At 49.1% G+C, this 26,097-nt stretch overlaps 3 protein-coding genes across 3 annotated transcripts; 1 reads left to right on the plus strand and 2 right to left on the minus strand.

Annotated features, from left to right (window-relative positions):
* Positions 1-779: 779 nt before the first annotated feature.
* Positions 780-7,574, minus strand: PHB2 (prohibitin 2). Its single transcript, XM_038130707.1, has 10 exons — positions 7,336-7,574; positions 7,171-7,255; positions 7,017-7,096; positions 6,415-6,599; positions 4,152-4,281; positions 3,576-3,679; positions 3,073-3,150; positions 2,450-2,526; positions 2,215-2,220; positions 780-1,370 (listed from the first exon to the last, which is right to left on the minus strand). The coding sequence occupies exons 1-10, from the start codon at positions 7,460-7,462 to the stop codon at positions 1,340-1,342; spliced, it is 903 nt and encodes a 300-aa protein (XP_037986635.1). The 5' UTR covers positions 7,463-7,574; the 3' UTR covers positions 780-1,339.
* Positions 7,575-7,608: 34 nt separating this feature from the next.
* Positions 7,609-11,673, plus strand: EMG1 (EMG1 N1-specific pseudouridine methyltransferase). Its single transcript, XM_038130722.1, has 6 exons — positions 7,609-7,863; positions 7,949-8,050; positions 8,391-8,532; positions 8,896-8,954; positions 10,412-10,561; positions 11,349-11,673. Exons 1-6 carry the CDS (start codon positions 7,720-7,722, stop codon positions 11,460-11,462), a joined length of 711 nt encoding a protein of 236 aa, XP_037986650.1. The 5' UTR covers positions 7,609-7,719; the 3' UTR covers positions 11,463-11,673.
* A 218-nt stretch (positions 11,674-11,891) lies between these two features.
* On the minus strand, positions 11,892-25,877 carry LPCAT3 (lysophosphatidylcholine acyltransferase 3). Its single transcript, XM_038130693.1, is given in 14 exon segments — positions 11,892-12,235; positions 12,352-12,478; positions 12,598-12,756; positions 13,288-13,435; positions 14,034-14,200; positions 14,488-14,574; positions 15,172-15,280; positions 15,690-15,868; positions 16,907-16,944; positions 17,028-17,121; positions 17,272-17,378; positions 17,493-17,600; positions 25,681-25,834; positions 25,836-25,877. Coding segments are annotated over 13 exon segments (1,509 nt in total). The 3' UTR covers positions 11,892-12,235; positions 12,352-12,361.
* Positions 25,878-26,097: the final 220 nt, after the last annotated feature.

The following is a 26,097-nucleotide window of genomic DNA, read 5'->3' on the forward strand; positions in this document are numbered from 1 at the left end:
CTCAGGTCCAGCCTCACAATCACTGTGTGCAGCTTCCTGCTCCACAATACAAGGAGGATATAAAAATATTATAATGTGTCCAATGGAGGGCAACAAAGACAGCAAGGAAATGTGTGACTCACAAGGAGCAGCTGAGGATACAAAGCTAGTTCAGCTGGGAGAAGACCAAGGGCTGACCTAATACCTCCTTATCAGGGGCAGCAGAAGGGGCGTGCTGATCTCTTTTCTTTGGTGTCCAGCAACAGGACAAAAGGAATGGCTTAAATCTGCACAGGGGGAAGTTCAGGTTGAGTATCAGAAAAAAGGGTTATTTACAGGGTGGCCAAGCTCCCCAGGGGAGCAGTCATGACCCTGAGTCTGTCTCTGCTCAAGATGTGTTTAGACAATGCTCTCACCTGAAGTTTAACTTCTAGGTTGCCCCGGACTTGACCCTTGTGAGTTCCTTCCAACTCAGGACATTCTGTGATTCTATGATGCTGTGATAACCTCAAAGTCCTAAATCTTAGTATAGGGCAGCCCCTATATATACATACATATACATATATACATACATACATACATACATATATATATATATATATATATGAGCATCCAAACATCTTTCCTCTCTCCCCACACTGTGATGATCTGCCAGTGAGCATGAGCGTACTTCTTTCTTTTGTTCTTTTCCCTTCATCATCCTCATTCTAATTTCAACCAAATAAAATCTCTGTTCCACCTCCCACTACATAAAATAACCATTTTTTCCATGCATTAAGCACACTTAGACACAACAAAAATATGGTTGGGTTTCTGGTTTCGGTTTTGGTTTTTTTTTTTAATTTTTACAAATATCTGAAAGCATCACTGAGCAGACAGTGACACAAGTAAGATATTCCAGCAGTGACAGGCACCCAATGAATGGTATTGTCCTGAATTCAGTCCCAGGTTCTCTTGGGATCAAGAGTGAAAGAGAAACAAAATTTACTAGAAAAAAAGCCTGGTGCTGATGGCAGAAGAACTCCCTCACTTGGCCAAAAAATAATTTGATATTCTACACAAATCTAAATATTAATGAAGATTAAAGGCAAATATCCACGTGGGTTAATACCAGTAAGTCCCTTTGCCCCCTCTCCAAATTTAACTGGTGGGATGAGGAAGGAATTACAGCTGCCTAGAGGCAGAGCCCATTCCTGTAACTGAATCACCACAGATGGAGCAGAGGCATGGGGACAAAATCTGGCTACTGGATTAAAAACTTCATAGTGAGGCCAAACAATACTAGTAGAGGGAGTTCAAAGATCCTCACTCTTATCTTCTGCTGGTCAGCGACGCTGGTTCTAGGAATCTTCAGCTTCTTTCATTTCTTCCCTTTGAGTAGGAGACTGTCACTGAAAGGGAGACAGAAGGGAGTCATCAGTACAGGTCACCAGAAAGTACAAGCAAAGCCGTACCAGCTCCTCAATATGGATTCTGAGGTATAGGTCACACCCAAAGGATCTGGACTTCCAAGTCCTTCCTATTAGGCAGGTGGGTTTTTTTCCAAAGCCCCTTAAATCTTCCAGAACAAATATAACAAGATCTGGTCAGAGATGAGGAAGAAGGATGTTATAATCAAAGATCCCAGAGAAAAGAAACCAACTCTGGTTTCTCTTCTCGGTTCTGAGAAATCTAAGCTTTCAGCTGCATCCTGTTAGCTCAGTTGGCACTGCCTTTTTCAGTAAACACTGGACAGATTAGGCACAGCCACCAAACTCCTGACAGCTCTGAGAGCAGGAAATGGGGTGTTCTCACATGAAATGGGGTGTTCTCACATAAAATGGAAAGCTTTTGGAGAATAACAAAAGCATCTTCCCTAGAGATCATCAGCCCAAACCACCACAAATTCCCAAGATCATCTGCCTGCCTCCTTACAGCCCTGTTTGCCATAACCACAGGATGCCCTGTACATGTGACAGCTCAGAGAAGGCTCCACAGTTACTGCTGCCTTTCCCATGCAAGGCTCCCTACGAGGCACTCATGGAGCTCCAATTACTGCACACTCCATGTACATGTTTGTGTGGTTCCCTGCAAGGAAAGCTTCAAGTTTCACATCACAAATGGGAATTGAGGTGGAGACTGGAATAAACTTGCTGGGGCCAAAACAGCCCAGGCCAGAAACATGCCAGGCACCAGGAAACAGCAACACCCTGGTTCCAATACTAACAAAAGGATCAAAAACGTGCAGTGCCTTACCTTCCTCTGTGTCAGCAAATGCAGTAAAGGGTGGAGAGTGGGAAAGAAAAAAAACAAGAGTAAATTGATGAGATTTAACAAAAATCCCCATTCCCACAGTAGGAGAGGCTGCTCCCTACTGGGCTGTATCCTTTGGCATCAGGCTCCCCTCAGGAAAAGATTCTGAGAGAGCTCCACAAAGGGGAGCAGCTTCCCAGGTAGGGTGCAGACAAACCCAGGCACCCAGCCCCTTTACCTGGTGAAGGCCTCATCCTGCAGGTTCAGTACCAAGTTATCTGCTGTGAGATACACACGGTTTTGTGAGGCAGCAATCTGAAAAAGAAATACATTACAGATATGGCATCAAGGACTAAAAATGCACATGGAGGAACAGCACTAGGAACCCATCTCCCCTTTCAGATACAGCACTCTTGTTAATTACTTAAGACCCCATTTAAATCAATGCAATTCCCCAAAACAACTCCCTACTTCGTGAGTTCCCATCCCAGAGCCATCAGACTTTCTAAAAGAAGTGCTCATTCTGTCTCTCTGTCACGAAGATCTTTGATCCCACATTTATCTGTCCCCCTTCCTCAGCTGCAGGTAACCAGAAGCTTTCGGTGGCTGCAGCTGAGGATGGGTGATGGAATCTGATGTGGATCTGGCCTTGTCATATGAAGGGCATGAACTCTGAGCCTCACATCTAATTGCAGATCCTCGCTAAGTCTTAAGCTCTACTTGAGCAGAGAAGGGCTGGGCAGGAACAAAGATCAGGACAGGGCAGATCACATTCGCCTTAAATTCATCATGTGGCCACTGGGCTGGGGGGGACACAAGGAGTGCAAAAGGACAAAGGCAATTCTGTGCCCAAATGCTCACCGTTTTTGAGATGTTTTGAGCAGCTCGGATCTTACGTAGCTTGATGTAGCCTGGATTCCTGCTGAGAGCTTCCCCGAGGTACAAGGGAAGGAAAGTTAAGGAAAATCCTGCAAACAGAAGCGGCTTACCCCAAGGAATTCTTCCTAAGCCATATTAAAGAACATCTTAGCGGGTAAAAAGCAATCTCTTTCCCAGTAATAACATGGGCCTTTGGGTAGGCATATTTTCACCTGCCCAGATAAGAACATGATGGATTACGGTCACACACAGCCAATAAAACTTAAACTTTACAACAGGGAGCACAGGCCCACGGCCTCCCCTGCTCCGACCTGTAACTTCAGACGAACCTCGCTCCAGCCGACTGCAGAAGGGGGAAAAAGAACAGTGACCTACTTGAAGCTATCATCCCATCACAGTCTCCTAAGCATGAGCCCAGTGTGACAGATTCTCAGGACTGCCAAGCTCACAAGCCACATCCCACAAAAGCTCCTGAAGCAGGATATCATCTTGGCAGCTGTTGCTTCCCCCTCGGCCTGAACTATCTTCTGCTTCTGCTCCTGCTTGGCCTTCTCCACCAGGAACTGGGCACGCTGTGCCTCCTGCTGGGCTGCAGGGAGAAGGGACACAGGCGTTGGAACCACATTGTGTCTTCCATCAGAACCTGAGAGCCGAGACCAGGGGCTCTGCTTCCCCAAGAACCAGTAACATTCTGGGATCACATCCAAGTACAAAACATACCTGAGAACACATTACCTTTTCCTGAGTAAAACCCACAGCACCCAGACCCTCCACACGTAACCCCCACAGTGAGTGACAGAGTCCCAGTCGGAAGAGGAACCTTAGCTTTGGGAACTCAGTCCCTCCGGTGGCCTATCCCATTAGCTACAGCTTTCTGGTAACACTTGCAAAATAAACCCGTTCAGCTCTGTTACTAAGGAGGCTTAAAGCTTTGTAACCCTGTATCTGAACTTATACAGTGACACAGCAGTGACACACTAGCCCAAATTCCACCTCCTTGTTTAATAACACAGTCAAAAGACAAAGGCAATCCACCCTTTTCAGGCACCAATGGAACTCACCCACTTGCTTAGCCTCCACAGCAGCTGTGTATTCACGACTGAAACTGAGCTCTGTGATAGCCACATCATCCAGGATGAGGCTGAAATCCTTGGCTCTCTCTGTCAGCTCTCGCCTAATGAGCAGAGACACCTGAAACACACACACAGCAACCAGAGTAGTACCAAGCACAGGGTGCTCCTCACTTCCTGAGCACTCCAAAAGCAAAGCACGACTGCTCGTCACAGTGTTGGGAGACATTCCTCAACCCGAGCTCCAAGCCATGGATATCCACACCTTCTCTGGGTAACATTCCACAGACACAAAAAGCATTTTCAAAACTCTATTACAGCTCATTTATAGTTACTACTAAACTGTTCTGTGCAAGTAACACTGTGAAAATAAAAATCTTTGAAAGTGTCTTTTGCTTTCACATCCAGTTACATAGTTCCCACACTTCTGGCAATGAGCATTTCTTTATCCACCCTGGATTTGCCACTGTTTGCAAGCTGTGCTTTCGTAACCGTACTCCAACACAAAAAAAGAAATGACCACCTAATTTTTTTAACCTGTATCACACCTCTTAATTACAGTAGCTATTTGTCTAGTGCAGCTACTCCACTTTTTTTTTGGCTGCTTTGGGCGGGTGTTGCTGTTAGATACTTTGATTTATTCTACACTTACTTCCCAGCACCTTTTTCAGGCAGCCTGACAAGCCTTGCACCAAATATTGACTTAAACAGAAACTATTGCTACAGTATCACATGCTTGGCCAGCCGAGCATTCGCTTTTACTTTTACTGCAGCTGTTTCTGAGCAGAACTCTAAAGAGTGACAGAAACCTTTGCTGTGTGAACTGTGAGTGCACAACTACATGAAGGCACTGAATTTTTTTCTAACAATCCCTTCAATATCACATCACTTTATAATAACAAGCCCTGGATGGATACATGACGAGAAGACAAACGCAATTCAGTTTGTTCCAAAAGTTCAGAGATCAAAGAATGATTCTTATCTGAGATCACAGATGCTTAACAGCCTTTGCTCCCAAAACAGCTGGAACCCTCACAGATATTCTTTGCTGTCCCATCCTCTCCACACATTCTCTTTCTACATGAAGACTAACAAATCCCTCCAGGGCACTCCACGTGGGTGAGCACAAAGAGCTGAAGCCCCTCACCAGGGGGATGCAGGTAATTTCTTGTGACAAAGCCTGAGGACACTCAGTTCTACTCATTGGTTCTTTTGACACGGATCAGAGATGTGGTCTCTGAGAGCTGAGAGATCCTCTGTATTTCATCTAACAACTTTTCCTCTTCAGCACCCTCCTGGTCCGGCAGGACCTCCTCTAAAACCTTTAAAACAACACCAGCATCCCCTCCCTGCACCAGCTGCTATAGGGGATGAGAACGCGCAGAATCCCTGGCAATCAAACTATTCCAATACAAACTTTCACAAACAGGCCTTTTTCAGCTAGATGTTTCCAATATTTTGCAACACTCCCGCAGAGGACACTCTAAGCTTTTTCTAATCAGTGCCTGCAGGGAGGGTGCCAAGACAACTGAGCCAGGCTCTTCTCAGGGATATCAAACAATAAGACAACAGGCAACGGGCATAAACCAGAACACAGGAAGCTCCACCTGAACAGGAGGAATAATTTCTTTACTGTGCAGGTGACAGAGCACGGGGACAGGTTACCCAAGGAGCTTGTGGAGTCTCCCTCACTAGAGACATTCCAGGATCATCTGGATGCAATCCTGGGCCATGTGCTCTGGGATGACCTCACTTGAGCAGGGAGGTTGGGCCAGATGACCCACTGTGGTCCCTCCCAACCTGACCCCCTCTGTGACTGTAAACAGAAGTTACTTGCTACCCTTCTGAAGCATCCATCACTGACAGGCAAGTGCTTTGATAACTGCTCGTTCCCATTATCTTTCAGATCTTTCAAAACTGTTTAATTTGCTCCGGCAGCATTCCGAGAGCTGTATTTTTACAGCCAGTTCCACTGACACCTGTGGACCGTGAAGCAAACCAGCTCTCCCTCCTCCCCTAGTGTTACATTCTGCTGCAGTTTTGCATTCTGTGCACCAAGAGACCCAGTTTCCTCCTTGGAAGCTGCCAACACAGTGCTCGTACCTGCACTGGAATCAAACCGTACGTGGGACACGCTTCCCATGTGGATGCACTACCCCCCAGCTGAACAGTCACCCTCCTTCCCCTGACAGGAGGCTCCCCCACCCAGCAGCTCCTCTGTGAGCCGCCCCAAGGCTGCCGCGGCAGGACTCACCTGGGCCCTCTGCGTGATGAGCTGCGAGGCGTTGAACTTGGCCACGACGCTCTTGAGCACCTCGTTGACGATGGAGGGCAGCACTCGCTCCTCGTAGTCCAGCCCCAGGCGCTGGTACATGCTGGGCAGCTCGGCCGCGTTGGGCCGCGTCAGCACCCGCAGCGAGATGTTCACCATCTGCAGGTCTGCGGGGACAGCCGGGGGTCAGGGGAAGAACAGATATTATTCTGGAGAGCCCCCCGCAGTCCCTCCGTCAGGAACGGCAGTGACGGGACAAGGAGCAGGCGGCACCAAGGGGGAGAGGGGCGCTTCGGTTGGAAATGAGGAAGAAATCCTTTGCGGTGAGGGTGGTGAGGCACTGGCGCAGGCTGTGCAGGGAAGCTGTGGATGCCCCAGCCCTGGAGGTGCTCGTGACCAGGTGGAATAGGGTTCTGAACAACCTGCTCCGGTGTAAGGTGCCGCTATCCGCGGCAGGAGATTGTGACCGAGTGGTTTTTAAGGTGTATTCCAAGCCCTTAACATTGCACAATTGTCTGAGGAGCGTCAGCTCTACGGCGGAATTCCCATCCCGCGCCTCCCACCTCGCGGCCCCTCTGTCTCACCTTTGGAACCAGTGGGGGAGGAGATTTTCCGCGGCCGCGCTCGGATGTCGTAGATGATGGGATACTGGAACCAGGGGATCCTGCAGGGCCGAAGAGGAGTTAGGGGCGAGAGCACCGCCGGGCCCGGGAGGGGAAAGGGGGGGCCGGGCCCTACCTGAAGTGCAGCCCCTCGGCCAGGATGGTGTCCTGCTGCACGCCGCCGATGCGGTTGAAGAAGATGGCGCGCTGGCCGCCCTCCACTGCGGGGAGAGAGCGGAGGCTTGGTAAGCGCGGGCGGCGGGCGCCGAGGATCCGAGGGGTCGGGGGGGGCTCCACTCACCAATGAAGACGGACTCTCGCACGCCGTAGGCCAGGGCACCGGCGCCCAGCAGCAGCTTCAGCGCGGTGCCGACGCCGCGGGGCCCGGTCGGCAGCCGCCCCGCCAGGTCCTTCAGGTTCTGCGCCATGGCCGCCCCGCCGCCGCCCCCGCCGGGAAGGACACCGGAAGGAGCGACCGCCGTGCCGCTCCGGCGGGAAACCGCGGCGCCGGGAGCGCCCCCGCTGCCCCTTCCCGCCCCCAGCACTCGCCTTCCGGCGCGGCGGCCGCGGCGCTCCGGAAGCGGGTCCGGCCGGAGCCAGATAGAGGGCGCGCCCCGGCGCCATCTTGGGTGGCCGCGGCGGGAAGGGCGGGGCCGGGGCGGGGCCGGCGAGGTCGCGTGACAAAATGGCGGCGCCCAGGCGGCCACGTGGGGACGCGCAGGAGGAGGAGGAGGGGGACGATGAAGGGCGCTCGCTGGGGGGCAAGCGGCCCCGCGGGCAGCGGCGGCTCCTGGTCGTGCTGGAGGGGGCGAGCCTGGAGACCGTGAAGGTGCGGGCGGCCGGAGATCGGGGCGGGTCCGCCCGTGCCCGGGATGCTCTCGCTCCCCGCTCACCTGTCCGTGCTTTTACCGTAGGTGGGGAAGACGTTCGAGCTGCTCAACTGCGACAAGCACAAGGCGCTGCTGCTACGGAACGGCCGGGACCCCGGGGAGGTGCGGCCTGACATCACCCACCAGGTACCCGCTGGGTGCGGCGCCGCCTGTGGCGCCCCGGGCTGCTCGGGGCAGGCCGGCAAGGCGGCTCGGGGCCATCGCCCCTCGGGGCCGGGGGTCCGCTTGTGCCCCTGGAGCCCGGAGACGAGTTTGGCCTCCCTCGCTATGCTGGGGGGGTTTGGGTTGAGTCGCTGTTTGGGTCTGAGCTTGTTCTTAGCGTTATAGTGTTACATCCCATAGTGGCATGTGCTTTCAGCCTCAACACCGGCCCCTTCTGCATTTGTGGGAGCTAACCGTCAATTTTCCCTAGAATTCTCTCTCCTGTGCCTGTCTATTTTCAATACCGTGTGCTTTTGACTTTCAGAGTCTCCTGATGCTGATGGACAGCCCCCTGAATCGGGCTGGGCTCCTGCAGGTTTATATCCATACCAAGAAGAACGTTCTCATTGAAGTCAATCCCCAAACCAGAATCCCAAGAACTTTTGATCGATTCTGTGGGCTTATGGGTAAGCGATTCAAACCCTACACCAGCTACAGAATAATGCAGGAAGGTGCTCAGGACTGGGGGAACTTCGGGAAAAGTCAAAAACTGGCACTGACCCGAAAATGTGAAAGTGAGAAAAGAGCACCGAAGTGAAAGCATCTTTCTGGGATGCTCCAGGATGTATACCCCAGCTGTGTGCTCCCTGGCACAGTGGGGAGCGCCTGCAGGAGGCTGTGCTGTCAGCAAAATAAGTGTTTTCAGGCTGTGATTGGAACCCTAAAAGTGGACATTTTGTGTCCCTCAGCTCAGGCCAAGCATAGGCTCCGTCCAGCAAATCATCACACAGCTTAAGTGACTTTGTTTTGTTTTGTTTTCTCTTTGCCAGTTCAGCTGCTGCATAAGCTCAGTGTTAGAGCAGCTGATGGGCCTCAGAAACTGCTGAAGGTAAATATTCTGTAACTGCTCACGGCTACTGTTGCAACATTCTAATGGCAACATAGGAGGGATTTCTTTTCTTGGGAGGGAGGTGTTTTTTGGTTTGGGAATTCTGGTTATGGGTGTGGTTGCTATTGTATTCTGTCACATCGTTGCTGGGGGCCATGGCTTCAGGGGGGCTCTCCCACATGCTACCTGGCTAGGAGCTGCTGCTGCAGGAAGGAAACCCCAAACGCACCTGTCCTTGGAGCTGAGGGATCGGTTTCCTGTGGTGAGCCTGACTGCCCCGCCTGGACATTGACACTTTTGGGGTACAGCTTTCAAAAAGGCAGAGAGGTGGAAATGAAGATATAATTAACTTGAATGGCTTCTGCAGTCACAGAGGGGAAGACTGGATTAACCACAGAGACAAAGGATTTGTCATGATACCAGACTTCTCACATGAAGAACTACCCTTGGTGCTGGAAATGCCAGAAAAGCAGCAGCCTGAGGACGCTGATGGTGATGTCATCTTGGCAGAGAAGGCTTGGCCCTAGCCAGTGCACCTGCCCGAGGACACGGGTCAGCAAGACTCCCAGAAGCAAAGAAGAACTAACCATGACTTAAATGTGTTTTGTAACTTTCCTCTGGAAAATCCAGACTCCCAAAAGAAGGAGAGTGGTTTTAAATCCCAGCAGCAGCCTGCTTGCCAGCCAAGACGAGACAGAGTTGCCTAAAGGGGACTATAGGTCCTCCATGCCATCCCTCTGTGCCTGTTTCAAGAACATCTTCCAGGTACACACTGAGACTGGACACATCTGGACACACCTGCTGGAGCTTGTTCTGTCCCTCTGCCTGGGGATCCTGACCCTGCTGCCCAATGAGTGCCCCATGGCTTCTTTGCAGGAGAAGGTGGTGTTTGGGATGCTCTTTCTGGGAGCAGTGCTGTGCCTCAGCTTCTCCTGGCTGTTCTGTATTGCCTACTGTCACTTGGAGAAGGTCTTGTGGACTTTTTCAGTTCTGGATTATTCAGGAATTGCACTGCTGGTCATGGGGAGCTCTGCTACTCGTTCTACTGCTCCCCACAGCCAAGACTCATCTACCTCTACACCACCTGTATCCTGGGTATATCTCAACCCATCTGGGATTGTTTGTGCTCAAGGACCTGGGTGTACTTGGTGGGTAATCCGGGCGACAGGGAAACAGGATGTGTACCTCGAGGGGATCTGATTTTTGGGTGAGGGCAGCCTGCAATGTTGAATTGTGTACGCAGTGTTGGTTGTGGAATGACAGCACCACTGTATTTTGTAAATACCAAGGACAATGAGGATGGACTGCTCCAGATGCACCAGTCATGAGCTCCTGATGCAGCCTGCAACCAGCTGATGAATTTTTTGTTTGTCTGTTGCTTTTAGCAAACAATGCATCTAGCTATGTGGTCAGGGTCTGTTGCCTCTACACCCCTGTTAATTTTCTGCTTTCTGTAGGTGATTAAAAATCCAGTGACTGACCATCTGCCCGTGGGCTGTATGAAGATTGGCACCTCTTTTGCAGCCTCGCAGGTGTCGGATCTGCGTGAGCTGGTTCCTGAGGCAGATCCAGTTGTCATCGTGGTGGGAGCTTTTGCCCACGGCTCGGTAAGCGTGTGTATCCCTTATCTGGGGTTGTGGAAAGGTTTCAGTCTTGTTCTGAGTATGGAGGTTTTATCTGCCCTTTTCTGGCTTGGCTTTCCTTCCACCCAGCCCCCCATTTTCCCCTGTATGCTTGTCAAAAAAAGGGCCAAAACTGCAACACTTGGGACTGTTGTCCCTCCCAAGAGAGGGCATTAGTGGAGGCTGGCAGTGTCCCCGCTGGGGAAATACTGTGCCTCTGCAGTTCTTAGTGTTGGAAGGGATCTCTGGAGATCATCCAGTCCAACCCCCTGCCAAGGCAGGGTCACCTGGAGCAGATGACACAGGAACACATCCAGGTAGATTTATGAATGCCTCCAGAGAGGGAGACTCCACAACCTCCCTGGGCAGCATGTTCAGTTCTTTGCCACCTTCATCATACAGAAGTTCTTCCTCGTGTTGTGGTGAAACTTCTTGTGTTTTAGTTTATGGCCACTGCTCTTCCCCCTGTGGCCGGGCACCAGAAGAAAGTCTGGCACCATCCTCTTGGCACCCACCCTTGAGATATTTATGTGCATTAATGAGATCCCCTCTCAGTCTTCCCTTCCCTAGACAAAACAGGCCCCCACAGTCTCTCCTCCTAAGAGATGGTTCCATGTCCCAATAATCTGTCTAGCCTCTGCTGGACCCTCTCCAGTGGCTCCTTGTCTTTCTTGTACTAATGGAGATGGGGCTCAGGGAAAACTTTGCAACTCGTTGGTTTTGGTTTTTTTTCCCCTATTTCCCCCCCCCCCCCCCCCCCCCTCTTCTCCAGGTCAATGTTGACTATACAGAAAAGATGGTCTCCATCAGCAACTATCCCCTTTCTGCTGCCCTGACGTGTGCTAAAATTACTACTGCCTTTGAGGAAGTGTGGGGAATAGTATGAGCTTCTGCTGCTACTGCTGTCATGATGGACTTGTATGCAGTGACTTCACATTCTGGAAGGGCTCTTTGACTTGGCTGTGGACCTGGTGCAACTTTGGGCTCCTGGAAAACACTTCAACTTCGTCCTTGTAGCCTCTGAAGCAATGAGACTTTAAATGGACTGCCCCACTGACCCTTTTTCCTCTTATTAAATGTACCTTTTTTGAGTAAAATGCGCCTGTGAATTTCACTTTCTCATTTTTCACATGTGGGCAGGCTGGATCCCCTTATAGCAGGGACTTGGCCCGAATTGGTCACAGAACTGGAATTCTTAGCTGTGCCCTGCTCACCCTGGTGTCACTTGGTCCTGTAGAATCGCCTTGCTTGGCGGCATGTGACAGTTCACACTCCCACACCGAGGCACCCAAGAGGAAAGGAGCTGAAGCCGATGTTAAAAAGACCAGGAGCAATTTTTATCTTAGATGACAAACGTAGAAAAGTCAGAAGGTGGCTCCAATCCAATGCAGCACCTGCCGTGAGTGTGGTACAATCATCTGGTATCAGCGGAGAGACGAGTGCCGGCCACGGGGTGGCAGAGATAAGGCAACAGACAGAAGGTGGAGGGTCTCAAGGAGGCTCGCTCGGATCCCCTCCTTTCGGGTCTCTGACCCTGTGCTTTCTCCTTCCCCCTCCTTGCGTTGAAAAATAGTCATACTTCAACACAGCAAACTTGGCAGGTGATGCTTTGCTTCCGGAGTGTTAAATCAACTCCTACGAATGCACAGGTGGTACAATCTGAAAAACAGAGGCGCCCTATATTTGCTTCGGTTGGTTTGATGTTTGCCTTTCACCTTGGGCTGCAGCACTGCTGCCCCACTTTACCTCCTGGTCTCTACCTCATACAGCCTTACCTTTTGGCTGTTACTCCGCTCTTTTTAGCTTTTCTTTTCGTGGCACGATTAATCTGCGAATGTAAGGCAACACCAGCAGTAAGGTGAGGAACAACACATGGCCGAAGAAATAAACAGACCTGTACACCTGTAAAGAGAAAGGCAGGGTTGGGGATCAGCAACCAGCTTTAAGCCAAGAACACAGGGGAGGGGATGGAGGGAACAGGGTTGACCATGTGAGCTCATCTGTTTGTGGCTTCTACATACCTTCATCCATTTGTCCCAGGTGAAAAGGCAAAATGGCACCAGAGAGTAACCCATGAACATCCAGTGGTTAGTCTGTTGCAGCACGTAGAAGATGGGCCGCAAGACAGTGATGGAGGCAAAAGTGCTTAGGGCAGGACTGTCCCGAACAAGGTTCATGGCCTAATTTAAAGAAAAAGAAACAATTCTCAACAGTTGGATGTCCTGTGGCTGTATATGCAGGCTCTGGGGTCAAAGTTCTCTATCTGGCTGTGTAAGATGTGTTTTAGTAAGCAGCTAGTCTAAAAAGTAGCTAAATCCTCTGTCCTGGCCAAAGTTTTAATTAAGAAAATACATTTTAATAAGGAATATTGTTTCTGCATTACTGGGAGATTTAATAGAGGCATTCAGCTCATGTGTTTGTCCTCCAATCTTTCCAGCTGCCAAGCACTTCAGCCACCCTCTGCTCATATGCCAAGTTTTCCAGTTCTCTCCCTGTCAGCTTCTGCAATATATTTATGGTTTGCCCACGCAGAAGGCAGCAACCTACTGAACTCTTGAGAACCAAACCCTGCCATGCTTGAAAACCAATTCCAAAGCGGCAGCTATTTTTCATATTTCATGCAAGTAAAGCCTTCAGCGTGGCACTTTCCAGAGCCAGGGGCAGAGGCTAACACAGGCCCCCCCCGTTCTGGTAAGTCAGACAAAGCACACCTGTCTTTCCACGATGACTATCAGCAACTCCATCTGAAAGCACACCAGGTAGCCAGAGTGCAGCCCGTGCCAGATGGCCAGGAAGAACAGGGCCAGTGCCTGTGACAGCAGTTTGTTGCCCAGGAACTTCAAGCGCTTGAAGATGTAGCTGGATTAGAAAAGAAACAAAGTGCTTCCAGGTTATCCTCTGCCCTCCCCTGCTTGTGTCAGGGATGAAGGGCCCCGGTGACCCAATGCCTTTGCATGCCCCGTGGTGGCAGGAACAGTGTGACCAGGGCCAAACCTACATCAAAACAGTCTCAAAGAAATCCCAGCTATAAGGGGGAGAGGGGTGTCATTACATACAATTTAGCTGTGGGTCCCAGCAAGTGCTGAACCAAATCCTATCTGAGTTTGGAGTGGGGAGCACCAAGAGCCATGATGCAGGAAGCAGCTGTCAGAGCAGCTCTGTGGCTGGCTGAGCAGGCAGGCAGCCCCAAGGGCTTGCTGTAGTCCCATTCTAGTCTCTGCTGCCATCACCTGCTTGCCTTTATTAATGAACTGCCCTTCCAGGTGAATTAATAGATCTCTCTAACCCACTACCCCAATGACCTGTTTCTAAGGGCACAGCAGCAAAACATGGGAAAAGGTGCGCAAACTGAAAACTGGCAGATTCTTCCTCTGGTGCTCCTGCTTAGCCCAAGGTCTTGGTTCTGCTGACAGAACCAAACTGACACGTGATAGGAGGAGAATTTTGTCCTGCTCACCGGGCCACCCAAGCATTGGTGTTGATGTTGAAAGAAGCAATGGTCCCTGTGAACAAAGGTGTTGTCTCATACAGCCAGACCTTCATGTTGGCACAGGCATTCCACAAAGGCTTTCCATTCTGGTCTTTCCCATTGTACCCCAGACCAACAAGGATGCAGACACCTTCCTATCAAAAAATACACAAGAAAGATAAGATGAAAATATTGCCCTAGTTTTGCTGGAGAAGCAGAGCTGAGGAAGTGCTGACTCTCACTGTGTTGAGAGCATCACTACAGATGGAACAAATGGATTAAAAATTACCTTTTAGTTAGCTAGCCTTTGCTAACTTAGAGCAAGCAGAACTGATCTGCACTGATCTCCGGATATTTGGATTTCTTCCATTTAGTGCTAAGTCCAAGAGGCTTGGACCTTTATTCATTTGTCTTTTGCTTCTGGAACGACAGCTAGACTCACCGTAACAAGCCAGCAAGTTACGTATTTGTAGAGTATAATTTTGCCCCAGATCAATATGTAACCACAACGGAACCAGAAAGGCTTCTCCTGCAGAGATAAGAGGGAAACAGAGTAAAAATAAAACCTGGAGTTGAGTGGCCATAATGGCACAAGGTATTTCATCACAGTCTTTTGTTTTAATATTTGGTAATTGGCTGTACTGAAATAGGTAGAGTTTGGGAAGACTCGGATCAGCATAATCAAAATGCTTGCTGATAATCTGCCAGTAGGAATTATTTGTTAGGAGATTTCCAAGAACATCAAAGATTATGGTAAGCCTTACAAGTTACTCCAGTGAAATTCTTTGCCCATAATGGTTAAATGGAAAGTCATTAAAAGGTCATAAAATACTTACATTAGGTATGAAAACCAACAGTAGCATTTAAGATCAATTATCTATTTGTAAAAGTTTTCATTTGTTTCAATTCTGCTTAACACAGTTCTGTTCTGCATCAGATGGAATCCACAGGACAGGCAGCAAAGCCAAATTAGCTGTGGAAAATCTTATCACTAGTTGCCGACTTATTTTTAAATTGAGGCAAAAATTAAAAAAAAAAATTAAAAAATAGTTCCACTCTTGTAGATGCAGTGCCCACCAGAGAAGTGGAATTCTTCCACACCCCACCAGGCCAAGTGAATTCATACCATATAGTCATCTGAGGTGAGGTACTCATCAGAGATGTACAGGCTCGACAGGGTGTAGGTTACTAGAAACAAGAGACCCAGGCTCAGACGCTTGAGAGCAGGCACGAAACTGAGAAAGAAAAATACCAAGGTCAAAGAAATGCCTTGGAAAGAGACCATGAAACTTATAGTTTTAAAAACAGAGGTGGAGAGGAGGAGGTGGGGGAGACAGTGATAGGGAGTCACCACATCCCACTGCAGCAGCTGCCTCCATTTGGAAGCTGGGATGCAAACATCACCAGGCTGGAACCGAGTCTGTACTAAAGATGTCAAATGGTTGTTGATATTCACGCCCTGGAACAATGCTGGGACATTAAGCAGAGTTACGAGCGACTTTTGAAAGACTGCCTTGTCTCATAAATCACTCCTGGTCACAGTAGTTCTGTGTCCAGGTAAGAAGGCAGTCTGCTGCAGGGAATGTGGAGGATTCGGCATTCTAGGATCATAGGAAGGGGAGAAGCCAAGCAGCTTGGTATTACCTATTGGGTCTCTGGCCTGGAACGTCAGTCATCTCACCCCTTGCCAGTTTCTGATAGTCTGTCATGGAGAACTGAGGCCCAACCATGAAGGCACCATAGAAATAGGAGAATCCTGAGACCTCCAGCAAGGTAGGAACCCCCCGAACAGCAAATCGCCGCTGCTCAGGGGTCAGGAACTCCTGCACCAAAGGGAGTGGCATTAACATCATCCCGGGGTTTCACCCAGCTCTGGATGTTATGTCCTCACCCTTTCTCCTTACTGGTTTCAGTTCTTGCTCCCCATGGACATGGAACATTACACTTTGTATTTCATGTCCATTCCTCTCCCCAGCCCCATCTATGGCCACCCCCTCTGAACAGCAACAAGATCCAATGGTTGAGACCAGTTGCGCAGGTCTCTATTCCCAAATAAGCTCTCAACGTGGAAGGGATCCACTGCCATGCATCCCTGACAGCAGAGTAGGCATAGGAGGAGCACTGTAGTATCTGAGCTATTCCAGTCTCTGACTGCAATTTCATGTACTCTCCCAAGACATTATCGTGCTACAATTCCTACTTCTTGATGCCAGAATTGTTTTTAAATACTTGAAGCTTCAGCTCAGGAAGTTTCATCTTGACCTCATTTTCCTGCAGTCAGCAGTGATTCCATGGATGCTACAGACTTGGTCAGGCCTTAAACAGGAGATGGGGAATTGAAGCAGGATTGAGGGACTGCAGCGTGTGTGGTGCCCTCTCCCACACACCGTGCTGTGCAACTTCTGTTTCTCTGAGCTCAAAGCAGGGTCCTAACAAATGGTAAAGGGCAACCACTGACAAGCACATGGTGAGACTAGTCAAAGAAAAGGAAGATGGGAACTGAGATCCAGTACTGACTGTCTGCACATTAAAGGTACGCTACCCACAAGACACAGAGCATCAGGGATTGGGAATCTAAAGCAATAGATTTGGGGGAAGGAGATGGTGGGGAATTTGGAAGGGTGCAGAATCATATTCTGACATAACTGGAACAACTTCTGTCCATCTCTAATCACTACTGTTCCAAATTATTTTGTTCCAGTCTAGAATTCAGTGCCCTCAAACAATCCCAAAGGCTCCCCTCTCAGCTGTGGCTTTTACCTAACAATGCAGCTTGCTAACTCACATCCTTTGAACTTGATTTTCTGATCTCTAGCTCACTGGGGCAGCATGGAATGACGGAGAAATGGTGTCTAACTCACCGGATCTTTTCCTCCATCATAGTAATCAATGGCCAGACCTAGAGGTGAGAAACAGTGACTTGAAGCCCTGGGATGGGCACAGCTTGCAGAGTGCGAGAGAGAGAAGAGAGGTGTCACTCACCAATCAACTTAAGTGTCAGGACACAATGTGGCATTGTCCACTTGATGTCATAATGCTCTGTGGCTGTGAAGTAATATCCAGCCATAAGGTACGTCTGAAAGAAACCATTGTTTGGGTTATTCAAACTAATTCCTCCAGCTGGTTTTGATCTGCCTCCACTTTCCCACCCACAGTTGCTACTGAAGTGCTAAACTGAACAGAGGCCTCCCTTCTACAAACCCAGGGAGTAAGAAAGAGGGTTTACCATCTGAAAGAGAAACGTGGTGATGACGGCAGTGATTGTGCGACCCATTAGTCTCAGTATCAGGAACTGGATTAGGATACATATCAGGGAATGAAAAAACTGCGTCCCTGTGGGCAGGAAAAAGAAAGAGAGAGATAAGAAATAGAAATTACATGTACAGGTCCTCCCAAATTGCAGCATGCCCTGAGCCAGGCAGCTCTCTCCTCCCAAACTCATCTTACCAAAATTGAAGTAAGCAATTGAGAGTCCTGTGAACACGTTGTAGAGGTGAATGAGGTAGGTCTCCTTTTGGAAGAGGAAATAGCGCTGGAACAAGGCAAAAGGATATCCTGAGAGAAAAAAAAAAAGAAGGAAGAGTTGTAAAAAAGTTTAGACAAGCATTTGTCATGAACCAAACTACAGCTTTTCTGAACATGTCACTAGGAACATGTACTTTACATCACACATTATCAACACAGGGCATGGTGTTAATTCCAGATGCTGCATTTGCATCTTGGGAGACAGACTCCAGATGAATTACTCTGTACAGAAGAAAATACTTTAACAGGAACATAATTATAGCAAAACTGACGTTGAAGTGCAAAAAATTACGGGATTACATTTTCTGGCCTCATTCAATATATGAGATGGATAATGCTGAAATACATGAGTCACACTTTAGCCTGTGATTCATTTCCAAATTATGTGACAAATACAATGAACATGGCAAGAAGCTAGATTAAAAAAATAAAAAAAGGGAGGGGGAAGGGAAGAACTTTATGGTTAATACCATTACAATGTCCAAAAAACCTCAGTCCCACTCCCACCTCAATGAGTTCTTTCAGCTTTAATTTCAGATCTCCTCAGGTGACCTCCAGTAAAATACTCTCGCTTTCCTAACTCTGCAACTTTGGATTTGCATCTGATTTGTGAACTACTGGGTACACAAAGCTGTAACTAAAATCCACTGGTACTACGCATGTGGTAGCATTTTATTTTTGGATAAAAATAAATCAGTCAGAAGCATTTCATATGGAGCAGCTAAGAAATTGGAAGGGGTTTTTTCCTTGCATTTTCTGTGAGGTAACTCCTAGTGTAAGTTAGGAATGCCTCCAGATTATTCCTCTGTGGCTCAAGTGAGAAGCAAACATTTGTGAAGCACTCTGGTAGCACAGTGAGAAGCGTCACACACATCACCACAATTCAATTAAATTCTGTTGTCTGGGTGAGTTTCATGAAGCATGCAATAAACACTGCCACATAGTAGACAGTAAATATTATAAGTCTCAATACACAGTGGCACAGGAAGTGTTGCAATTAGCTTTTCTAAAGGCATGGGCACAAGGCACTGAACTGGGATACCAGAAGCCACTTTAATTCTGGCATCTTGTAACTTTATTGCTCTACTTTGCAAGCCTGCGTGTTCTCTTACCCTGCTCAAAAAAAGGGGAAATTCATCACATACCACAATACTGGCATCCACACTACTTATCATCCTGGCTGAAATCAGGAGCAGTGGATGGAGCTCTGCTACCTGCACTAATGGAGTAGCAGTAGCAGGAGGTGGTCATGTTTTATAGGGAGCAGTAATAAAAGGTGATGAAATGCACATTCTGCCGAGAAGTGTATGATGAATGGAAGGCTTCCAATAAGCAAGGCCAAGTGTAGTCACTACTGTGAGAGGAAATGAGAAACTCTGTCAAGTTATTTAAATACATGTCTGGCAGTCTGGCAGTGCTCACAGGCTGGAGCCATTTTAAGGCCCTCTCCAACCCCACAAATCCCTTGGGAGGGAGCCCTGGAGTTGGGGACTTTGGGGCTCTTTTCTAGATCCTTTTGGGTTCATGTTCTGCTGCATCCAGATGTGTACCTGCCACCTCCTGAAAACGAGCTGCTGCTCCCCATTTCCTCAGCCTCCTGCCACCCCTCTTTCAGTTTTCCCTGCCTCCTTGTTGCTGTTCCTTCCTCCTTTTGTGTCCCACACTGGTTTCCACGCCACAGGCTGCTTTCTGGCCAGCCCCACATACCATGGCTCTCCGCTCCCAGAGCCTGGCAACCTCCCTCCTGCACATCCAGCCTGCTCTCCCTTCCAAAACAGCGGCTCCAAACTCCCCTACAAAATGCCTCACCCAGGCCATCCCTCTTCCCTTCCCGCTCTTCCATGCTTTTTACACAGCCCACTTCTGTCCTGTTCCACCCCCACTGCTGGCCTGAACACCAGCTGAGGGGGAAAGAGGGAATTGGCAAAGAGAGTTCATCACACGGGCTCTCTGGGGATACAGGAGTAACTCAAAGAATTAGAGCAATTCACATGATGAAAAAAAAAAAGAAAGAAATAGTATTTTCTACTGGCTTTTTACTCAGAAACATACAAATGGGGATTCTTTGTTCATGTGCCAATCCTCCTGCTGAAGTTTAAAAAACATAGGAAGAACTGGCTTTGAGAAATGGAAAGTGGTAAAAAAATACAAAGTTTTATTAGATCAAAAGTTTAAAAGCTGAGGTTTACTGTGGAAAAATGTTCCCCCCTTCTGAGCAAAGGGGAGAAAAATCAGAAATACAGGCAAAGCACAATTTACTGCTGTTCATCAATAGGTATGGTTTTAAACCTTCCTTTTAAAGGGTCTCCTACCCTTTTAAAAACCACTAATATTTTGCAAACCAGTCAATTTCTACCAAGTTTTTTTTCCCTCTAGCCATTTCTATAGACATAATTAAAGTATGACTGAATACTATAATGTAACTAGCGTTCCTACTCTTTCTGAGACCTGTCTCATTTGTCAGCCGTGCTCCTTTTTAGCTCTACGCAGGAGATCATGTCATGGTTTGGGTAATGCTGCTCTGAAGGAAAAAGAATTATGAACCCTTGCAAATAGAGAGTTACTAATAATACACACTGCATCCATGGTTTTAGAAACTATAAACTTAAAGCCTGGTCTTGCACTACGTGGCTGCTGTTCCAGTCCAAAAGTCACAACATCAGCCTAAACTCTTCTGATATCTAGAGTAGCTTGTTAGTACTCTGGACTGCAGTTTACCTACAGTTTTGCTGCATGGGATAATTTCCTCAGTTTTACAACTGGGCCAGTTGCACGCTGCTAACACAAACCTTAACCCCCAAACAGCAGTGGATAGCAATGGTCATTCTGATGTGGCCTGCGCCCTTCTGAACGCTGATAAACTATCTATTAAACAACCAACAATTTCTGCTGATAACAACACCAGTACTCCTGCCCTACTACCACGTTCCTGAAGCAGCCTGAATTAGCACAGCAGCTTTTGGAGTTATGGTTGCCTTCTGGCAAGCTGGATGGCACCTTTGGATATGCCAGCAGCAGGAAACGCTGCGCTGCTTTGCTTCTGCCATTCAGAGCAACAAGACAAGAGTCCCCGCTCCTTGCTGCCAAGAGGCTCAGCCCAGCAGCTCCCACTCTGCCAAGCTCCTCTTTCACGGCTCCCGAAGCAGAATGGACCGAGGTGGGAAAGCGGCTGTAAGACTCCTGGAGAAAACAGGGAACCTCTGATCCAAACTCATTCTTCCCAACGCACCACAGAGCTGAAAAACAGCCTGCACACAGAGCTGGGTTTTCCCGCTAGGCACACCTTCTACAGAATGGAATTAGCAATTGAGATTATTTTTTATTTTTTCACTTCACGGGAACAAGAGGATGATCTCTGGTTAAGAGAACCATGGAGATGGAAGGAAAGGACAAGCTCAGCTTCTTGGCCACGGCCATTTGGGAGAGTAATGGGCCACCGCACAAAGCCCAGCTTGTCCACAGACACAAGAATCTAACTGAGCAAAAGAAGTTAAATCATCAAGAAGGTAGATTAGGCAGGAGAAAAGTTCTACTAATCCCAAGCAAAAATAGTGCTGTCAAATTTGCCATCTTCTGGACTGGGTGATTAAGAAGCCTCTCTTTTTCCAGAGATAAAGCTGCAAATAAGAACAGCAGAAAGATTCTTTTCATCTCTGCTCCCTTTATTTCTCCTTCGATATGCACTAGCTCTATCTCATCTTCAAGCCAGTACATTTATTTTTCCTCTTCTCCCTTTTGTTGAACATTTAACTCCTCCTTTGTTAACATCCAACAGGGCAATTGTCTCCATTTTTTAAAAAGAATGCTAAAACTAAAAGGAATGGGACAACAGGAAAAAAAGATGTTAAAATATCAGCCTTACCTAATATTTTAACTGCAAAGTTATTCCTTTCTGTTTCTAAAATTGCAAAAGTGCCACACCTCGTTTAACACTGGGTGCATAAACATGAGTATTTTAATTCAGCTCAGGAGTTTACCTTGCAAGTCCACTTATGGTGCTTTAGTTTGCATAACAAAACTGTCCCAAAGCATGTGAACAGGACTCTCTTCACATGAAACTGAACTGAAAACACACTGTGACAGGGCTGGTTTTATGGCAGGACATTGCTGTCTCTTAAAGCTTTTCCCATCTCTTACCCATCAGAATCAGTTGCTCACGGGCCCTTGCAGTAAGGTTCCTGCTTGGCTGACCAGCTGGGAACTTGATTTGGGATAAGCCAGCAGCTTTGGGTGACCACAAGAAGAATTTTACTGAGCCTAAAAATCTTCAGGATGCAGGGAGCATGAAGCAGAGCATGTGAAAAAATTGATGAGAGGTAGAAGAGGAAGAGATAAGACAACTTGCAAGTGAAGCAGTAGGTTTCTGGCACCCATTGGGTAAGAATGTGTTACTTTCTGCAGGACCCTGCTATGTCCATGGAATGAAAGAACACTTTCCCAGTGCTTTTCCTGGCAGGTCTGGGCAAACCAGCAGGGTCATTTCTGGCTCAGGGCTGTAAACAGCATGTTGGCTCCCCTCCATATTATGCAGGTAGCTCGCAAGGCACTGTGCAATATTATGGCCAGATAAATAGCTTTAATTCTTTGGGATCGTACGGCCACGCAAGAAACACGAGCAACATAAAGTATTAAATACACAGCGCCATAAGGCCTCCTGCACCCTGGCTTATGCTTTGAGCGGTGACAGCAGGAAAGTAATCTGTCCCCTCTCATGTGAGGACAGGAGCAGCAGCACAGAAACCCTGTTATCTCCTTCACACCACTGGAGCAGCTCCAGTGGGAACACTGGGACCTACTGAAGAGTGCAAGCTAGAGTTCATCTCTCAAAGTCATTCGCACACGGCTGGCAGACATTAGTGTACTGACATATCACAATTTTTATTGTGGCAGGGTCCAGAACTGTGCTTCAGGTATTCCTGCTGTTGGTACTGCTGCCAAATTGCAGATTACTTTCTTCAAAGGTTGTCTATGCAAATTTTTACGTGGGGGAAGTCTGCAGTAAGTTTTTCATCTTGTACAATCCAGGTAAGGGACTCCATTCTAGCTGTAGTCTCTACTTCAAAATTGCAGCATGCATAAACCTGTCTCTGATTTAAATACAAAACTGTGACTAAAATCCCCATAATTTGCTCAGCAATGTGCTGTTACTTGTTCACTGAAACAACGTGGTGCTCTTTAGGACTACTCTAGTTTTAGTTCTTGAATGTTCTTTCTCCTTGTTCTCTCCGGTATTTAACTTTTTTTCAGTCATGTCAGAATGCCAACAGTTTTAAATGACCTCTTTTGGTTATTTCACATCATTACTATGCAAACACTTATCCTGAATCAAGAGAGTAAATTCAGACTATGTTTTCAACAATAATTCAGCTTTCTTCAGAAATTAATGTAAGAAGTAGAAAAGTCCTTTGTGATTCTTCCTCTTTTACAGAAGACTATTTTTACCAGTTTGTGGTGATCCTCTGAAAGTGAAACCCTAGAAACTGTTGTCACAGTAAAGCTGCACAGTGTGGATGGGAAACTGCATCACAGAGGAAGAAATAAGCAACGACTTTTTAGTCCATCTTTGGAACTATGCTTCACCCTCATGGCCTTGTCCTGAAATAATTCAACAGCATTAGCTGCAGCCAACAAAAATAGTTTTCTTCCTGAATCTATGTAAACACCTGAAATGGAGGAAGTGAAGGAAAAGCCATACTTAACATCCTAATGCCACTTCCAGCTTTTAGAAATGCCTTTCATTTATACCCCATACCATCCTGTGAAGTGGTCATCAGCACTAGCTGCATTACCAATGAGATTAAAAGGATTGTAAACTAAGCTGCAATTAAATGAACATTTCTTTGTGCAGGGTTAAGGAACTCCTCTCACTCTCCTCTCACGTTGCTCTGGAGTAGTGTTTGGCCCTTCCCTTTAAAGTCATGGCACATGGCTTTACCACCCAGTGCTCACCCACCCATTAAGCAGGAGAGCTGGAGTCAGTCCCCTCTGCCTGAGTGGTCCAACCTATATGACCTGCAAGAGAGCCAAATGCAGGCAAGGCTGTTTTGCATGCCCTGAAGCCTCCTGTCTGAAGTTATGCCTGCCACTGCATCTAATTAAAGGATACTGAGCTAGGGAGAAAGGACAGGGAAAAGTGCAGCTCCAGCCTCCTGGTTTGGTTTATCCATTTGAGGCGTTCAGGGGAGAGACGCGAGTGGTCTTCTGGGCCCCGCTCCCCAGAATTTTAATACAAATTCTAAAGCTCCACTGAGACCATGTAAAACAGATAGTGGCCTATCTCGGGGAGGGACAGTGTGGCATCTCAGGGGCTTACTGTCGACACTGCACATGGAACATTTGCAACAGCACACAGGAGTCTCACGCTTGCTTAATCTGCTGACTGCAGCAGGCAGCTCTTATCATCATTAGGACAATAATTATCTGCTGTTCATTTCAAAGAACTGGTGCTGCTCACCCATAAGACGCTGAGCAGGAAACACCCTCCCAAATGTTGTGTCCCCAACTTACTGCTAGCCAGAAGCAACTCGGAGGGTACGATCATGGTGCATTCTGCAGAGCCATCTCTGCTGCGGCTGCCTCCACACACACTTTCTAGGACCTTTTCTGCATCAGCACTCGTTAGACTGGTCCCTTGGTTGATCCGGGTGACTAACCTCGTAGTGAACTATCTGCTTTTTCTGGTTTAGGTTTCTGCCAAACAAGTAAATTCAATCAGATCGCAATTAAAGGACCAGAGAGAGACGTGGGAGAAAGGAAAGCAGGACTTTTCTCGTTCGGAGGTGGGGAGCTGCTAGACTAATTAACGCTGACTTGTGTGCGTGTCCTGTGTGTTTCCTATTCCTTCATTTTTTTCTTTATAGAAGTTTGCTTTAATGAACTTCTACGTTGAGGTCTAAACGACAGCCAGTTCAGTCTCCTGTACCGAGCCTTCACAGGAAGAATGTTTGGCTCAGTTTCATCTCACACATCATAAAATCACGCAGAAATAAGTCTGGTGCACACCATGGTTATGGAGTGACACAGTTTTTCTTGCTGGCATTTCCTTTAAAAATATTATATTTCCAGGTAACCAGAACAACTTTATTGTGACAGATGACACAGTAGTGTCTGTATCACTTCAAATATTCTTTCAGGTTCAGAGGAAAGCTTGTATTTCTTTTCTGCTAGGTGCTACACCACCAAACGCTTTCACAACCCAAAGTTTCCCTGAGCATCTGCAAAGATTTACACAGATAGCTTGTATACACACACTTGAATTAATGTTTCGGGAGCTACAACCTCCCCCTCAATCGCCAGCCCACATCACAACTCCAGCCCTGCCTTAACCATTTCGCATGGAACTCAAGTATCTCATGTTTACATAAGCGCAGGCACCCTGTGTTTTGCAACACGCTTCGCGCTGCAGGTGGAGCGCAGGACATCACCCCAGTTCTCCTGGCGCTGAGCTGGAAGGTTTTGCTCAGCCTGCCGGGCAGTGCCCCTGATGACACGCCTCTCCTTCACAGAGCCACCACTGCCGCAGACGCGGGTGATGTCCCCGGACAGCGACGTCCCCGCACTCGGACGGGGCAACACCTGAGGGGCTGCGGAGGAGATTCCCGAGCGGACACCCCTCCGGACACACGCTCACGGAGCACGGGATGCACACGCATCAGCGGGCACTCACGGGACAATCCCAAACAAAGTTCCTGTGCCCGGGACACGGACCCAAATCGGGGTCTTTCGCGGGCACCCCCGGCTCCTCCTTGCCCCGCGCCCACAGGCGGCCTGCCGGGACCGCACCCCGACCTCCCTCGGGGAAACCGAGCGGGCTCCCCCTCCGCAGCGGGCGGGCGGGGGCTCGCCCCGGGCAGCTGCAGCGGGGCACTTCGCGGGCTGCCCGGGCGGGACGGGCGGTGCCGGCGGCGGCGGGATGTCGCCGGCCGGCTCGGCGCGCACACGTGGCCTGGCGCGGCGGCGCTGGCACAGGTGCGGCTCCGCGCGGGCGAAGCGATGCCCCGTCCCGGCTCCCCGCGCAGCGCGGCGCGGCGGCGGCGGGGTCGCCCGTTCCCACGGCGGGCGCGGAGCCCCGCCCGGGGCGCCAGCCCCGTCTCCCCCCGCCCCGCCTTACCCATGAGGATGGACAGGATGAGGCGCAGCGCCTGCTCCGACGAGCCCAGGGCCTCGGCCAGCCGCGCCAGGCTCCAGCCGGACCCCGCCAGCGCCATCTTCCCCGCCGGCCGCCCCGCCGGCCGGTCGCGCCCCGAACCCGGCAGCGGCACCAGCCAGCGCGGCCCCCGCACCGCGCGCGGCCCCCTGCGCGCCCATTGGCCGCGGCGCGCCCGGCCCCGCCCCGCCGCGCCTGCGATTGGGCGGCGGTGGCAGCGGGGCAGGGCCCCGCGCGCACTAAGGCAAAGGTTACCCGCGAGTGGGCGGCGACGCGGGCCGGCCCCGCCGGCCAATGATTGGGGGAACGGCGGCCGGGGGCGGGGTCGGGGGCCCGGCGGGGCGGGGTCGGGAGGGCGGGGCGGGGCGCGGCTCCCGATTG

Source organism: Motacilla alba, chromosome 1 (assembly GCF_015832195.1).
Source record: "Motacilla alba alba isolate MOTALB_02 chromosome 1, Motacilla_alba_V1.0_pri, whole genome shotgun sequence".
In the NCBI taxonomy this organism is placed as follows: Eukaryota; Metazoa; Chordata; class Aves; order Passeriformes; family Motacillidae; genus Motacilla; species Motacilla alba.